Below are 19,176 nucleotides of genomic sequence, written 5' to 3'. Positions count from 1 at the left end.
CAAAATCTAATCATTGGAGGCTATAATCTCTCTATATCTTTATTTTTTCTTCAACAAAATCTTAATTCCGTTATTATTTTAAAAAAATTACTATGATTATTAAGCAAAAATATGCAATCGAATAGTGTATATTTTTATGATTTGTTGGGGTAAAATAATTTTTCATTTTTATAAATAAAAACCTTGCTATAAAAATAAGATTGAAGTTTAAAATAAATAAAAATGATATAATGAAAAATAAAATTAGAAAATAAAATAAAAATAAATAAATTTAGTTTCTAATTTTTAGTATTAGGGAATTTCAAAAATAGATGTTCTATTCATTTCTATTGATTGGATTTTCAGTTACAAAAACATAAAATTGAACTCGCGCATTGTGCGAGTTTTCGATTAGTATATATATATATATATATATATATATATATATATATATATATATATATATATATATATATATATATATATATATATATATATTTGAATGAGAGAAAACTAATCTGTTAATTAATAGTATTCACATGGATCATGAATTATCATATTCATTTGGTTAGTAACCATTAAATTTAAGCTTCTTAAAATTTTACAGTAAAAATTTAAATCATCCAAAAATTTAAGTCTAAATCTAACCGTAACTAACCAAATTAATTTAATCAGTTAGGATTTACATGAATACTATTATCTCTCAATTTAATCATTTGGGTATATGATCAATAATTAATCAAAACAAAACCTAAGTTGCAAGCCCAGCCCATGGATTGAAATGACAATACAGCCCAATACAATGATATGTTTTAGGGTTATCATAATTAAGTACAAAATTACAATTAAATCATATTATCAAACTTAATTTTTAAAATCATTATTTTTTTATATATTATGATTTTACACTATAATTAAAAAAATTTAGACCCCAATTCATAAATTATAAACATTAGAAAATATATTCTACACTTTTAATTTATAAATTCTAATGCTTAAAATATATTAAAAGTACTGATTTTATTTATTTGACATAATTCAAAATCATTTCTTGAATAACCGTAGATAGTTTTTAAAAGTTAATTTGTATGTAAATTTCCCTATGTTTTATTTGGTAAAAGTTACAAAACTTTAATTCATTTTAGTAAAATCATAAATTTTATATTTAATTCCAAAAAATTATTTTATTCGATGTATATATAAAAATTTACTTGAATTTTGATGCGTATAAAAGACAATTATTTTTTGTAGAGAACGTATATAAAAGACTGTTGATTATATATTAATTAAGTATCATCTAAACCTATTTAATTTTTATAATTGACATAGAGAAACATGACATCAATATAACACATTCTTATGGATTTTGTAATAGGTATAGCCTGTGCTTATGTAAGGTTTTATTCCTTACTTTTTTGTTGTACTTGATGTTTTCGTATCTATAAAATGATGTATGCATTTTTATCAAAAAAAAAAAAAATATAACACATTCTAAATTTTAAAAAATTCAAAAAATCACATTTTTTTTTATCCAACTTGAAATTTAGTTAGTATATAATTAAATTTTTTTTGTCATGTCAACATTTTAATAATTTTTTCTACGGTTGGAATGACTCGATTAAAATTAAATCACAATAAACCCTTGTAATGATCAATTTAGCTGAAATGAATTTTAAGTATCAAGTAAGCCCTTTAAGTTAGACAATTTTTATAAATTAACCCAAATTCTATAAATTTTAGATTTAAAAAATTGACTATATTTGAGCTAATTTATAAAAATTTACCAACTTGGGTGATCTTTTTAAAAGAATTGTCAAACTTCAATGACTATCAGAATAATTTATTTATTTATATACATTATACCATTACTTTATGTCTTTCTATAATATTACGGTCTATTAATTAATTTCACAATGAACAAGTTAAACGAACCCCCTACTATTATTTGGAAACTGCTAGTAAGTAACTGCTATAATTTCCATTTTAGCATCCAACATTACTAATACGAGTCAAATGATACATAATTATAATTGTCAGTTTCTAACACGATAATATAATTTATAGAAACAACCAATCTACTACAACTCGTTTAATATAATTGTCATTTCTTTTATATTTACATTATATATAATTACGTGAAATATATAAATCATAATACGATTATAAAACAAGCACGTTTTGATATATCTACACACAATATGATAGAGCACGTGATGTATACTTATATTTCGCACCACAAAACCCGACTTTGTAAAAAATATCCAAATTCAATTTTCACTAAATACATTTGTAAAGAAGAGCGGAAAATATTCCTACGATTATCTCAATGATATATCTATGGTTTAGAAAAAAAAATTATGATAAAAAATAAAAATAAAATTATGATAAAAATAAAAATAAAAATAAAATTATGATAAGAATAATGACTACATATAGATAGTTCTTTGAAGAGGATTTCATATACACAGTAGTGCTCACCTGGACATTGAATGGCCAAATGAATTTGGTTATTTACTGTTAGATTCAAACTTACTAGGATCATGTGGTGGAGATTCAAACCATCATAAGGCTTAAATTTAATAAACCCGGATCTAACGGTGAATGACCAAATTTATTTGGTCATTCGGGGTCCAGGTGAGCACTACTAATCATGTACATGAGTCTTTGTAATCTTTTTCGGTATGGACTTCTTGAATTCAGTTGCTGGGTTTGAATATTTGAGCCCATTTATTCGATGATGTATAATATGTTAATGTGACAATCTATTTTTTCTTTAAATACTGCATTTGTCAAATTGTAATGTTTATTTTACACTCTTTGTCAAATAAACACAACTTACTTATAATATCATCATTGAAAGTTTTATAACAAATTATTCAGTAATCAAATTTTGTATGTAAAATGTTCAGGGCAGAGTCTAATGAGTTTTTATGTAAAAATGTTGATCCCAAGGCTAGTCCAATCTATTCCGTTATTAATTTAGACGGGTTGGACTCAAGCTTAAAAATCAAATCCTAAGCTTAGTCCATATAAGTCCATCAAAAAAATATACATAATTTTTAGTTAAAAGTAAAATTTATACTTAAAAATAAATATTTATTATAAATATATAAATACACTAATTACTATTAATAATGTGTTTGGGCTGAACCGACCGTGCTATTTTTATCAATTCCATGACCGTCTAAAAAATAAACGGGCTTTGGCAAGTCTGGGCTAGACCTAAGATCAATTTTCATTATCCAACTCCGAATCAAAGGACACGGGTCTAAATAGACCAACCGGATACCTAGACTCGTGAACAGATCTAAATGATATATAGATGGATCAAATAATACTATAAAAAATGGGAACATGAATTAGTCATAAAAAAAAGAAGGATATTAAAAAATGTGTGTTACCTATATAGGTTCCCTAATGGTTAACATCATAATCCCGACTCAACAACATTATTAAGAGGTTGCAGTTTGGATGTTCTATTCATTTCTATTGATTGGATTTTCAGTAAAAAAAACATAAAATTAAATTAGCGTATTGTGTGGATCTTCGACTAGTATATATATATATATAAATTTGTTAATTAATAATATTCAAATGAATCCTGAATTATCAAATTAATTTAGTCATTAACTGTTGAATTTAACTTTATTAAAATTTAAAGTGAAAATTAAAATCATCAAAAACTTTAAATCTAATATTAACCAACCAAATTAATTTAATCAGGGTTTATATGAACACTATTAATAATCCACAAGTGGATAAGCTTAACAATTAATCAAAACAAAACCTAAATTGCAAGCCCAGCCCATGGATTGAAGTGAATAGAAGACAATACAACCCAATGCAATTATATGATTTATTGGGTAAAAGTTACCAAACTTTAATTCATTTTAGTAAAATCATTAAATTTTATATTTAATTTCAATAAAATTATTTTATTCCATTTATATATAAAAATTTATTTGAATTTTGATGTGTAGAAATGACAGTTAGATCCTAATTTTTTTTAATGATAATCACTTCCAATCACTCTTTCTTCTATTATTACTCAAGCACGCCTTGTGTTGCAAGACTTAAAAAATCATCACTAAGTTGTTGTATGTATGTAGTTTCAAATTTGTACAATTGATTGAATGGTACAACTTATTTTGTATTGTAACCCATTGATTCTTTTATTCTTTGTGGTTTTTGATGTTTTCCCTACTCTTCTTTTGCAAGAGCTTCCAATGAAGTTTTTTTTTTCAAGATTAAGCTACACTCTATAGTTTGTGGAACATATTACATGCACAAAGGATTATTTTTGTACAACTAATTTTTATGTGTTTATTTGGATCCGTTTTATCGAAAAGTTTGATATATTTATGAAAATTTATTGCTGTAATTGGATCATTTCCCTTCCCAGACATTTTTTTGGCCATCATGGGGGTCGCAAGGGAGCTCCTTTTAAATTGTAATTGTTGGAGTTTGCAAATTTCTACTTTTATCTCCTCTAATCGAGCCTCACACTTGAAATGAGAACATTGTTCAATTTTTTTATTTTAAAAAGCAGTTGAGCAAGAATATATTTTATCTCTATTATTTGAAATAAATGCTCTAATATTGATTTTATCTTTCAGCATAGGGCTGACTAGGAGACCATATTCTTGAAGGAGGAACAACTGAAAGTTTGGATTGCACGTGTTCAGGAGATGGATACATTGCAATAGAGACGGGAGAAGAAGTGTTCTGAACTCTCTACAATTTCTGTCAGTGAAACTTTCATAACGTACATGATTCAGTTAACTCTGCTATTCAAGTATTTTACACAGTTTCATCTCTGATGAAGCAAGAAGTGATATTATTTGTCTCTTCAAATCTGCAGATATGACTACGCTGGAGTGGTCAATTCTTGATATAGAATATAAAACTTACACTCATGTATTTTGCTAACTTTGTTGGCCGTGGATGGAGTTTGTTGTGCCACCAACAGATTCATCAGTATTCTTCCCTATTAATGTTTGGTTTTCAAATGCTAGCACATACAGTAAACTAATCTCCAATTTTATTTCTAAAGACACGAGGTAATGTAATGATTTTTCTTCTTCTTTTACTATTTCAATATGAGTTTTAACTGTTTGTGTGTTACTTACTTTTTTTTTGTGGTTTTGAGTTTGTTAGTAATTTAGTTTATTTCTACAATTTATCAGTTTTAACCAATTTAATTGTACCGTACCAAGAATTACTTTTATTTGTATAAGAAATGAAATATTGATTTTTATGTCAAATGCTGTGAATTATTTTAGTTTTAGTTATTTATATGTTATGTGAACTTTTGACAAAATGCTGAAAACATCCTATAATCAGAAGCAAAACACAATTGAACATTGGAATTTAAACAATATGTAATGTATAGATCATTTTAGTTTTAAATTGTTGTGATATGGATAGATTATATAATATGTAATTTTTTTATAAATTTAAAATTTATTGATTGCTATAATTTTAAGTCATAGTTTGATTTTTTTTTTTGACACCAGAATATTATAAGGCATCCCGTGCATTGCACGGGGTTCACGCTAGTTATAATATAATAACTATACAATTCTAATTTCTATTAATAAAATTTTCAATATCCCGAATAAGTTTAAAGCAAAAAAAAAATTTTATGATTATTTTTTAAATTTTTTTTTGTGAAGAAGATTTTTTGAATTTGTTGTTTTAGGGTTATTGTGGCAATTTAGACCATTTTTATGTTGTTTTTTCCTCCTGCATTAAACTCTGCTTGTCCTATTTTAAACGCCTTCATTTTCAAGGGCGAGTATTCATCATCTAAGTAGTGTTTGTTTACTATATTTTATTTCTTTTTGCATTTTCATATTAAAAATAAGAATTTTAGGTGTTTGGTTAGGGAACTGTTATTTGTCTTTTATAAATGAAAATTAGTTTTTCCAATAACAGGAATCTCTATTTTTCTAACAACAAACAACAAATAAACCAAATAGGTTTGTAGTTTCCATTTCTATTTTGCTTCATTTTCAATTCTACCTAAATCCACCGATGCTACACCTACTCAAGGTGTTCAGAACAAAAAAAGAAATACATCGATGTAGATATTTCCTTCCTTTTATATTGTTGATTTTTTTTTTTGTTGTGAAAAAGTTTAGGTAAGAGTAGGTCTACTTTTATAATGTTGATTTAATAATAATGGATAATTATTTTTAAATTTATATAATTGAGCTATAACTTCTCGCTTCTACGGATAAATAAATAAATAAACTGCATTTATACTCCACATTACTTACCACTGAGCTAATTGTCTTTTTTGTGTACTATGTGTCGCGCTGCTTAATATATTACGACCCTTTTAGCTTCAATTGTTTAATATTTGATGCATGCACTTATTAATATCAATTAAATGTGCATAATAATAAATTATTAATAAAAAAAGAAATATGCATAATAATGAATTATTAATAGAAAAAAATGCAAAAACATGCTCTAATTTCTTATTTATTTAATTTCTCTATATTTTTGTAATTTATATTTTAAAATGTTAAGGACGATGTTCTAAATATTGTTACATATATTCTAAACTTTATAATTTGTGTTCTAAAAATTAAGTATAATGTTTAAAAAAGTAGTAAATATATGGACCATTTTTACATTTGTTCTATAATATAATTTATAACACTCATATTCTAAATAACATAACGTATGTTCTAAAAAACATAACGCATGTTCTAAAGTTTATATTTTGTGTTCTAAAAATTAAGTATAATGTTCTAAAAAAACCAGTAGATATCTCGATCGGTTTTTCATTTGTTCTATAATATAATTTATAACTCATGTTCGAAAAAACATAATACGTGTTCTAAAAAACATAACGTATGTTCTAAAAAATATGTCGTACGTTCTAAACTTCATAGTTCGTGTTTTAAAAGTTAAAATATATGTTCTAACGTTTGTTTTAAAAAATATATAGTTTGTGTTCCAAAAATTAAGTATAATGTTCTAAAAAAATCAGTAGATATTTCGATCGTTTTTTCACTTGTTCTATAATATAATTTATAACTCATGTTCGAAAAAACATAACACGTGTTCTAAAAAACATAACGTATGTTCTAAAAAATATGTCGTACGTTCTAACTTCATAGTTCGTGTTTTAAAAGTTAAAATATATGTTATAACGTATGTTTTAAAAAATATATTGTTTATGTTCTAAAAATTAAGTATAATGTTCTAAAAAATCAGTAGATATCTGGATCGTTTTTTCATTTGTTCTATAATATAATTTATAACTCATGTTCGAAAAAACATAACACATGTTCTAAAAAACAAAACGTATGTTCTAAAAAATATGTCGTACGTTCTAAACTTCATAGTTCGTGTTTTAAAAGTTAAAATATATGTCCTAACGTATGTTTAAAAAAATATATTTTCCTATGTAACATAAATTACAAAAATATAAAGAAATTAAATAAATAAGAAATTAGAGCATGTTCTTGGATTTTTTTATTAATAATTCATTATTATGCACATTTCTGTTTTTTTCAATTAATAATTCATTATTATGCACATTTCCTTTTTTCTATTAATAATTCATTATTATGCATATTTAATCGATATTAATAAGTGCATGCGTCAAATATTAAACAAAAAAAACAATAGAAGCTAAAAGGGAGATGATATATTAATCAGCGCGCGAAATAATATATAAAAAGAGCAATTGGTTTAGTGGTAAGCAACATGGAGTGTAGATGAACAGGTCTTAGGTTCGAACTCCCTAATAAGCAGTAGCATTTTTTCTTAATTTTCCTACTCAAAACTACGTAGTTTTGGGTGGTTCTCACCTAAGGTGAGTTCTCACTTGATCCCTCCCCTATTAGATAAACTAATCTGTTAATTAGTAGTATTTATACGGGTCCTGAATGATTAAATTGATTTGGTCAATAACCATTAAATTTAAATTTATTAATATTTTACAGTAAAAATTAAAATCATTTAAAATTTTAAATCTAATAAACTTAAATCTAACCATCAGTAACCAAATTAATTTAATCAGTTGGAATTTATATGAACACTATTATCTCTTAATAATACACAATACAACCCAATGCAATGATATGATTTATTGGGTAAAAGTTACAAAACTTTAATTCATTTTAGTAAAATCATTAAAATTTATATTTAATTTTAATAAAATTATTTTATACGATTTATATATAAAAATTTACTTGAAATTTTGATGCGTATAAAAGACAATTTTTGTTAGAGAACGTCAATAGAAGACACTTTTTTTTTATTAATTAAGTGTCATTCTAAATATATTTAGTTTTTATAACTGACACAGAGAAACGTGGTATATACAAAACACATCCAAAATTTAAAAATTTAAAAAATCACATTTTTTATCCAACTTGAAATTTAGTTAGTATATAATTATATTTTTTGTCACATCAATATTTTAATATTTTTTTTATACATAATTGGTTGGTATGACTCCATTAAAATTAGATCGCAATAAACCCTTGTCATGATCAATTTAGTTTAATGTTATCAAAATCGGACCGGACATCAAACCAGATTTATAACTGGGTCATGGGTCATTTGGTCGGATCAGATAACTCGGATTAGTCGGACCGGATGATGTAATAAATAAATAATATATATATATTAAATATATAGATATATAATTAATTTGAAATTATTTTATAAATTATATATAATACAAATATATGTGGCATGGTATATGTGGCATGGTTTAATAACTAAATTTTAGTTCAAGTGAATTTTAAGTATCAACTCAGTCCTTTAAGTTGACAAATTTTTATAAATTAACCCAAATTCTATAAATTTTAGATTTAGAAAATTGACAATATTTGAGCTACTTTATAAAAATTTACCAACTTGAGTGACCTTTCTAAAAGAATTACCAAACTTTAATGACTATCGGAACAATTTATTTATTAATATACATTATACCATTACTTTATGTCTTTCCATAGTATTACAATCTATTAATTAATTTCACAATGAATAAGATATACAAACCATCTAGTATTACTTGGAAACTGCTAATAACTGCTATAATATCCGTTTTAGCATTCAACGTTACTAATACGAATTGTCAATTTCTAACACGACAATATAATTTATAGAAACAACCAATTGACCACAACTCGTTTAATATGATTATCATTTCTTTTTATATTTATATAATAAATAATTACGTAAAATATATAAATTATATAATAATAGAGCACATGATGATACTTACATATTGAACCAAAAAAACCCGACTTTGTAAAAAAATATCTCAAATTCAATTTTCACTGAATACATTACTAAAGAAGAGCGGAAAATATCTCAATGATATATGCATGGTTTAGAAAAGTTATAATAATTAACTTCTCTGTTAAAATATTAATATATATTACAATGTAATCAGGGGCATCTCCAGTATTTTAGAGGCCCTAAACAATTTTGTACTTTTTTTTTTCATTTAAATTTAATCTTCTCATCAGTTATGAAAGCAACAACCAAACGATAAAGTACTAATTCCTAGAAATTAATCTTGGACGGTTGAACTCGAATCTAATTACAAGATTATGTGGAGAGAAAAAGAAGAATTTATCTTGGTAATTAGAGATTGGTTAAGTCGTGCCTTTATTATTAATACAAGATTTAAACCATTATTTAGTCCTCAATTATCCAAATTTTTGTCATCTGGCCCTCGTTCTGCCCAAAATTTTGTCATTTGGTCGATTACCTTTCACAATTGGTGAAATTTTACCCAATTTCCAATTTGGATGGAGGCTTGATAGAATTGTTATTATTGTTACACGTGGCGATATCTTGACAATTAGACTTGTTTTTATTTGTTTTTCTTGTTTTAATCTAATTAATTATTTTTTAATAAGAAAATATATGTCAAATAAACTTTAAAACGTGTGACGTATCACGGAATATGTCAAAACATCACTACATAACGATTTAGTTAAGTCTCCATCAAAATTGAGTAAAATTTCACCAATTAAAATAGTTTAGGAGTCAAACATGACTAAATAATAAATCGACTAAATTAAAAATAAATCATGGACTAAATAACACTTTAAATCAAATTGCAAATTTTAGTTCATAAACTGTGAATAATTTATAAAAGTTTAAGTATTTATTATTAAAATGTTTTATGATTATTTTGTATTTTTTCCTTTAGTTTTTTACTATTTTTTTTATTTTTTTTTATAGCGAAGTGTCTGTATATATTTTTGCTATTAGTGTAGGTGGGTCTTGAAAGAAAAAAAATGAGACCAGGCGTAATAAAGAAGGTCTCTTCAGGAAAAAAGAAATACGTAGGAAGAAGAAGATGGAGTAAAAGGAAATATAAGGCCTGGGGAAACTCCCATTTGAGCCGGCCCTGAATGTAATGTAAAACGTTTACGGAGTGTTTGTTAGGAGAGATATAGGAGGTGGGATAGGGATAAAAAACACGAGATAAGTTATCCCGTGTTTGTTTGTGAGATAGAAAAGTGAGACAGACGAGGGATAAGCCTCTTATCCCTCAAATCCTATACCCAAGAGGGGGGGTGGTATAAGGAGGTGAGATAAGCTCCTGCGATTTTAATAGGATGAAAAAGTCTGTCTTATCCATCAAATTAAAAGTATGTAGTTTTTTTTTTTTTTTTTTTGGTAGAAAAAAGTATGTAGTTTAAATAAGGTTAAAATAGTAAAATGTATTATTTTATCCCTATCCCTATCCTTATCCCACGTACCAAATATTGAATAATAATTCTCGACTATTATTTTTATCTTTATCCCAACCATTTTATCCCTATCCCAACCTTTATCCTTATCTCTATCCCAATAGAATACCAAACGCTCCGTTAGAATAATTACCTCCAAGCAATATATCCGAGTTTGACTGCATGTTAATAATTTTGTTATCTATTGTATCAACCTCACTTGTTAAATGATAGACTCAGGTTCGACTCCCATGCGAGTCATTGAATCATCACATAAGCTTTAAACTGATAAAGTTAAACTCGGTATGACTTACTTATAATACCACAAAGAGCCTAAACAATTAGCGTACTCACCAATACTCATCAACACGTACTATATACTCTATAATATTCTCTCCTAATTACTCAAACGAAAATTAAATAGTTTGTATTTGGATTTTGTTTTTCGTTTAACATTTGTATAAATTACCGTTAGAGGCAACTTACACTTGGTTGCTTCATCAAAGTTGATCAAGCTTCTCTGTACTTATTCGTTGACTGTTCGTTCAAACTTCTGTGGTACGCTAAGTCAACAGTAGATTGCTTCAAATAGGTAAATCGTGTATAATTTTTGAACTATTTTAATTATTATTACATGATAACGACGTTATAATTTTCTCGGATTAGGAAAATAGTTTATAAAATTTTAAATATTCTACTGCATAATATATTTCCCAACATAGAAAAATTGGGTCTGAAAATAGAAAATCCGAAAGTCGCAAAGTCATAATGAAATTTGTCCAAGAACCTACAATCTAATTCCTCCACTTCATCATTCTCCCCTGGTTTAACATAATTTTCCCTCGAAGTGTCATCATTAGAGGAATCACCGGTAAATGGAATAAGATGCTTGGCATTAAAAACATTGGCAAAACGAATGTGTAGTGGACCAATTATTTAATGTCAATTTACACCTTAAATAATAAAATATTAATATTGTGTATCGTATTAATTGATTATGTGAATTACTATATCCAGCCATGAATTCCCACCCCTAGCCCCGTGAAAAGATCGAACTACCCTTTACCTAAAATTTGAAAAAACACAAAACCTCTCAAATACCCTACACACTCTTTGATCAAATCCGGACTAATTTGTGAACCAAAACATGGAGCGTAACAACCGCCGTAAAGGAAAAGCGAAAATGACAAGATTTACCGTTTTTGTTTTTTGATTTAAGCTTAAAAATGGAATCTGTGGGCGATTTTTCAAAAACGCTGGAATCGCAGTCGGGCGTATGAACATCACGCCCAACCTACGGTTCCGGCGTATGAATATCACGCCTGACCTGTGGTTCGGGCGTGATAGCCTTATGCCCGCACCATAGGTCGGACGTGATATTCATACGCCGGAACCGTAGGTCGGACGTGATGTTCATACGCCCGACCTATGGTTCGTTCGTGATGTTCATAAGCCCGAGGGGTTTTTGAAATTTAAAAAAAAAAATTATATTTACATTTTAATTAAATTTTTAAATGTTTAGATTAATTTGGGTTTAATTTATATGTGAAATTTTGATATTAATTTGATTATAATTTATATGTTAAATTTTTAGATTAATTTTGTAGATTTTTAGTTAAATTTAATTAAATTTTTGTAATTTTTTGTTTGTTTAATTTAGTTTAACTAAATCTTTATTTTGTTAAATTTTTATTTTGTTAATTCAATAGCAGACTAATTTTTTTACGGGTTTAATTCAACAGTAGACTAATTTTTTTTACGTAACAAGTATTTACGGGTTTAATTCAATAGCGGACTATTTTTTTTTGTCCTCCCGACACTCTAGCGTGTGGCTATCACGCCTCACCGTGAGGTCGGACGTGATAGCCCCACGCCTCACCGTGTGGTCGGACGTGATAGCCCCACGCCTCACCTTGTGGTCGGGCGTGTAGCTATCACGCCCGACCACACGGTGAGGCGTGATAGCCACACGCCCGCGTGTCGGGAGAGCAAAAAAAAATAGCATTTTCCCACCCTTAACCCATGAAAGGGCATTTTCGTCCTTTCACGGGGCTAGGGGTGGGAATTTGAGGCTGTGTATAACAACACCCTTGATTATTTATAGAAAATCCCTAAAATAATAATGTGAAATCAAATTACTAGTCAGGTAAAATGGATGATATGATGCACCGAGCATATAAATTTTTTCCTTAATAAGGATACTTGTAGTTCACACCGAACCCACCGATAACACTTGAGATTCCACCTAAGGAGAAGGTTTTTGGCATGGCCGGAGCAATACAAAATAATTTCAACAATACAAATCAATTTTGTTGCTAAAAGTTTATTCAACACACGAATGTCCTAATAGAAACTTTCAAAATTTTCAAGAACTTTCGAAAATTGAAACTCACATATACATTAATAATAATCTCATCAACACAAGAGAGAGCAAGTCTTTAAATAGGTAAAAAGAATCCTAAAGGCAATAGAATTCGAAATAGAAAAGGAAACATGAATCGAAATTGGTGACAAAATCCTAAAGAAACATGGAAAACTAAAAAAATACCTAAATACCTAAAATTTTCAAAATAGAGTCCGGAATCGCAATAAAACCGACGCTTTGCAACTTGACTGAATTCACCGATTTGCCAATAGATCATATTTCTAAAAAACCAAATATCTTGATCTTCAACCACATCGGGTTTAGTCTAAAAAAAGTGTTTTTTTTTATATTCCAATGGTGCTACTTCAACTTCCATATTTATTTAAACCCTCTAGGTACCGTTTGGTTCGTAGTTATTCCAAAGGAATAGAATAACAAAGAATGAAATAGATATTTCTTAGAAATAATTATTTCTATGTATAGTTGTTGGAATAAGATAGAATGGAATAGATAATTTTTTTTATTCAAAAGACAACATTATCCTCAAATGTAATTTCTTATTTCTTTTAAAATTTTAATTATTACTATAAATTGTTCAAATATTTAATATATATTATTTTAAAAAATGTATAAAAAACAGAAACATGAGAAACATGAAAGGCGGAAAAAAACACGAAAAATAGAAAAAAAACATTAAAAATGGAAAAAACGGAAAAATTGTAAAAACATAAAAAAAAAGATGTGGAAAATGGTGAAAACGTAAAAAACATATAAATGAGATAACACAAAAAATACGCAAAACATGAAAAAACACACAAAAAATATGCAAATGATAAAACACAAAAAATGTAGAGACTTGGAAATTTGTGAAAACGCAAGGAAAAAATTGTAGAAAAAATCCATGAAAACAAGAAAATGCAAAAAAAAATACAAAAAACGTGAAAAGATATGGAAAACACGAAAATGTAAAAAACGTTAAAAACACGAAAACCTGAAAAAACATAAAAACGTGTAAAAACACATAAAAAAATGAAAATTTGTTAAAAACACGAAAACGTGAAAACATAACAAGTGGAAAAATACAAAAATTTGAAAAAAAGCGAAAAATGTCAAAAAAGGCGAAAAACACGAAAACGTGAAAAAGCGTTAAAAACACAAAAATGTGAAAAATATGCACTTATAACGTTCATATTTTCTAGTTTTTGGTATTTTTTACGGGTTTTCGTGTTTTTAAGGTTTTTTATTTTTCGTGTTTGTTCAGATTTTCGTATTTTGTCATGTTTTCGTGTTATCACGTTATTGTGTGGTTTTTTCATTTTTTTCGTGTTTTAGTTTTTTCGGTTTTTCCCTTTATTGGGTTTTCGTTTTTTTTTTCGCGTTCTTGTATTTTTTGTATTTTGTTACCTTTTCTTGTTATTCACGTTTTTTCATATTTTTCATATTTTTTTCACGTTTTCGTGTTTATCTCGTTTTCACGTATCGCCATGTTTTTGCGTTTTAGCATTTTTCACGTTTTCACATTTTTCGTATTTTTCACGTTTTTGTATATTTCGTGTTTTGTCACTTTTTCGCGTTATTCCTATTTTGTGTTTTTCCGTGTGTTTGCTCTCTTTTTTGCGTTTTTGTGTTTTTCGCGTTTGTGTTTTCATGTTTTTCGCGTTTTTTTCTTCATATTCTCATGTTTGTAACATTTTCACATTTTTCGTGTTTCATATTTTTCGCATTTTTACATTTTTTTAACGGTTTCCCCATTTTTCTATTTTCACGTTTTTTTACGATATAAATTATGGATGCGCCAAAATTTATAGAATTTGAGAAATTGGCTAGAGAAACGATTAGGGATTTCCGAGAGGGTAAAATACAATTATAAATTGAAGAATAGGTATAAGGAATAAGTAATATTGAATAAACACAGAAAATTAACCATGCCAGTAAAAACAGATATAACCCAAAATAAGTGCCACTCATAAGGTTGTGTTCATACCATATTATGGCAGTAAACAGAGAAAATAAGGCAATATGGCTACCAAAGAATTGCAAGTCCAGTCATACACAGCTATGGCTAAAGATGACTACCAAAAATGTGTGTGAATTTTTGTCATTTTGCCCACTCATGCAGCTGTACAGAATTAGCAGGAAGTTACAAAATGATTATATAAACACCTTCTGGTTATCATAATTCTTCTCTAAGTTTGTGATTATCATAATTCTTCTTTAAGTTTCTGTAAGTTGAATGGGTTCAATTACATTAGAGGAGCTTCATGCCTATCATGCTATGGATCGAGAGGTATTCTCTCGAATGGTTTTGGTTCGAGAACCTGCAGAGTCTCTACTAATCATGGCTGTATGGCTATGGCTAGAATCAAAAGGCTATCCAAACATTGTTATGAAGCTCGTCCACTACGAAGATCACTTTGTTATGCATGCCCTTGCAGACGAGACCGCTTTATGCCTCGAATGTCTTGAATCAAACACAGTACCTTTCCTCTCCGATGGAGAACTCCCTCTCATGGCTGGTGTTATGGACAAAAATATTTCTTTACAAATGTTTCATCACAACAAGTTTTCCGCGATCAATGGAGTCAAGAATTTCCTTAACACAGTTTGTTCTTGGATTTTCACAGATATATTGGAAATTGTTTTACACAAGGAAAGTTCAGGATCATCAAGCTCAAGCCAACCGCTAGCCATTCCGGGTTTCCCTCATCCAGTGTTTGGGGGTGTGAGCATTGTGCCAAGACCAACAGTTTTTAACATCCCTTTAGGCGGATTATGCGGCTGGGATCCTTCTAAACCTGTCTCTGAAGATGACCGTACCATTCTTCTAACCTTTTCCAGGGGTTTCCCAATGACCAAAGAGGAAGTGGAAGATTTTTTTACTAAGTTCAATCGTGAGCCAGTTTTTGATATTAAGATGCAAGAACAAGTGCCAGGAAATGGACATCCTTTATCTGCAAAAATGATTCTAGGTTCTATTGGATCAGTTGATAAAATCATGAATGGCCAAAATATAGCAAAGTTTAGGATCAATGGGAAACACATTTGGGCTCGCAAGTATGAACGAATAGAGTAAGATTGTGATCATCTGTATGTTCTATTATGAATCAAGAAATAATGTTTCAATTAGTAATAATGTTGTTCTATGCTAGAAAGTCCATTTTTCTGTTCTTGTAAAAATATGGTTTTGAAAACTATTGCAAATGACTATAGTCAGTTTTGTCTTAAGTGATGGTTGTTTTATCTTGTTGTAACTTTATATTTTCTTATCTTTAATACAAACTAATTTTCAGCAAAATTATGTTCTTAAACATAATAAGATGTTAAGAAATAGGTTAACACTTAAGGAATTTTTAGTGGCGAAAACGTTTGTGGGGGAAAATAAAATTGCCACTAAATATAAGACGTTCGTGGCTAATAAATCAACAGGATAAATCGTTCACAACAAGTAGTAAATTTTTAGTGACGAATTTACTACTTGCCACATAAAAAAAAATCTTTAAATATGTATATCTTTGTGTTTTTGACTTTCAACAAGACCATTTGAATTACGGGTTCAAGTGGCGTCTTGCTAAAGAATTGGCAAGGGAAGACATACCCCAATATATCCTTGTGGTGGGACTCCTCCCCAAACCCTCGCTTAGCGAGAACACGTAGTGTATCAGATCATCCTTTATAAAAAAAACACTAATAAAAAAATATGAGTCAAATTACTTACATTAACCAATTATATAACTAATCTATAACAAACAGTATCTTTAAATGCATGCTCGTCTTTTTACTCTTACAAGAAAAAAGGCATATTTAAAGCCTCTCGTCATTTCAAATCTTTCTCTTTAAATGTCACATTATCTTTATAATTTTCTCACTTCTTGACTGGTAACTAATATGGCTTTGGTAACGAAGTCGTAAGGGTTTCAATGTGTGTGAAATTGAAAATTACTAACTATATTAAAAATTTAAGAGTTTAATCTGGAAAAAATTGTAATTAATCAGATGTTCCTTAAAACCATACAAGCTTAAAGACTTATAATGATATATAATGTTATCTATAATATTTTTCTATCCTTTTGGGGATCTCTCCCTGCTCAAATCTAAATTAAACTGGATGGTGAAAATTAAGGTCATGTTTGTTCGCCTAGAAATATTATACAAGAAAATATTTACCCGATCTTCTTGTCCGCTTAGGAAAATAAGTCAATAGAAAACATCGTATTAGTCAACATAAAAAAATATAAGAAAGTGAGGAAAATATATTGCAATTTCCAAAAAAGGAAAATATTTTCCTAACCTTTTTCTTACCTCTCGAATTTGCTTCTTTTTTTCCGGTTCGATCCAACTATAGCTTGAAAGCCCGTGAAAATGATTAAAATTCAAAAAACATTAAAAAGTGAAAAATGGTAAAAATGCGAAAGCATTATAAAAACAAAAAAAAAAAACCTAAACACGGTAAAAACGCGAAAAAAGGACAAAACCGAAAAAAAATGAAATGGAAAACAAAAGTAACACGAAGTAAAAAAGTGAAAAATGGAAAAATGAGAATAGTAAAAAGTGAAAAACGTGAAAAAAAGTTAATAGGAAAAACATGAAAAACATAAAACTGTGAAAGCGATAAAAACACGAAAAACAAAAAAAAAATGAAAATAGCAAAAAAAAAAAAAAAAAAACAGGAAATTGGGAAAATGGACAAAATGAAAAATAAACGCCAAAGCCAATATTCATTGCCGTGTAGATTTGGCTTTATTGTTTTTTTTTAATCTTACAGTGATGTGCTTGTGCTTGAAAATGGAAAAACCACAAAATGAAAAAAGGAAAAAAATATGAATAAAAATTTAAAAAAGGAAAAATGGAAAAGTGAAAATAAACATGATAAACTGAAAAAACATGAAAAACGGAAATTGGGAAAAAACATGAAAAACGAAAAAAAAGCAAAAAAAAATGAAAAATATTAAAATGCAAAAAAATATGACATTAAAAAAATAGGATTAATGTTCATTGAAAGAAAAAAACACGATATGAGAGAAAATTTAACTCTGGCGCTTCAAGGGAAGTGCAGATTTAGTCCTCGCGTACGAAATTGTATATATTTGGTCCTACATTACCGAAATTTTGAAAATACTAGTTTGACAGTTATTAACTGTCACAACAGACCTTTCAAATAAGCTCGTCGATAAACTCAAACAGTTTCTCATATAGTGCTTCAAACTTCGGATCAAAATGTTCAACATTTCCCTCCTAATTAATTTCATGTTTAAGAATAAATGGCTTAGAGAATCTGAGTTGGCGGGTTTGACTGCGGAAAATTAGAGAGTGGGGGATGGTGTATTGTTTACGGAGAAGCTGTTGGAACTTAGTCGGGTAATTGATCAGTGGGGCAGATTGTTAAATATCCATTTCCGTAGAGTTGTTGCAAGGTGTCATGAAAAGCTGGATCAACTTCGGAGTGATTCATCGATAGGAGGGTTGGCTCAGTTCGAACAAACTAAAGCGGAGTTGGTTTCGTTATTAGTCCAAGAGGAGGATCATTGGAGATAACGCTCAAAGATTTTTTGGCTATAAGAGGGGGATGTTAATTCGAAGTTTTTTCATACTTTTGCCAATGGTTGTAGATCGCAGAATATGGTTAGGAAATTAAAGAATGATCTTGGGGTGTGGGTATCAGACCCTGCTGATTTAGGAAAACTTGGCTTGGACTATTTTACATCAATCTTTTCGGAAGGTAATAATTATTGGGGGAGTCGATTGGATTAGTTAAACCTTGCGTATCTTTGGACATGAATCAACAGCTCACGAAGGCTTTTCATATTGATTAATTTCGACATGCTTTATTTCAGATGCATCCCGATAACTCACCGGGTCCAGATGGTTTCGATCCGGCTTTTTTCAAAAAATTTGGCATGTGGTTGGGGAGGATTTGTTTCAGGAAGCTCTGTTGTGGTTGGATAGGGGCTTTTTTCTGCCAAAGTTTAATGGCACTATTATTGCATTAATTCCGAAATGTGCTATCCCTGAATCGATGAAGGATCTTAGGCCAATTGCATTATATAATGTTGCCTACAAAATTATCTCAAAAGTACTTGCCAATAGACTTAAATTAATCCTTCCTGACATAAT

The 19,176-nt window shown here is 28.4% G+C and overlaps 1 protein-coding gene across 1 annotated transcript; it reads left to right on the top strand.

Annotated features, from left to right (window-relative positions):
* Positions 1–15,298: 15,298 nt before the first annotated feature.
* Positions 15,299–18,910, top strand: LOC136203859 (uncharacterized). The gene is made up of 3 exons (XM_065995084.1): positions 15,299–16,134; positions 18,672–18,781; positions 18,897–18,910. The coding sequence occupies exons 1-3, from the start codon at positions 15,299–15,301 to the stop codon at positions 18,908–18,910; spliced, it is 960 nt and encodes a 319-aa protein (XP_065851156.1).
* The last annotated feature ends 266 nt before the right edge of the window (positions 18,911–19,176 follow it).

The sequence above is a fragment of the Euphorbia lathyris genome, chromosome 8 (assembly GCF_963576675.1).
Source record: "Euphorbia lathyris chromosome 8, ddEupLath1.1, whole genome shotgun sequence".
Classification (NCBI taxonomy): Eukaryota; Viridiplantae; Streptophyta; class Magnoliopsida; order Malpighiales; family Euphorbiaceae; genus Euphorbia; species Euphorbia lathyris.
Note: the sequence above shows the minus strand (reverse complement) of the source record. Positions and strands in the feature narration are given on the sequence as shown.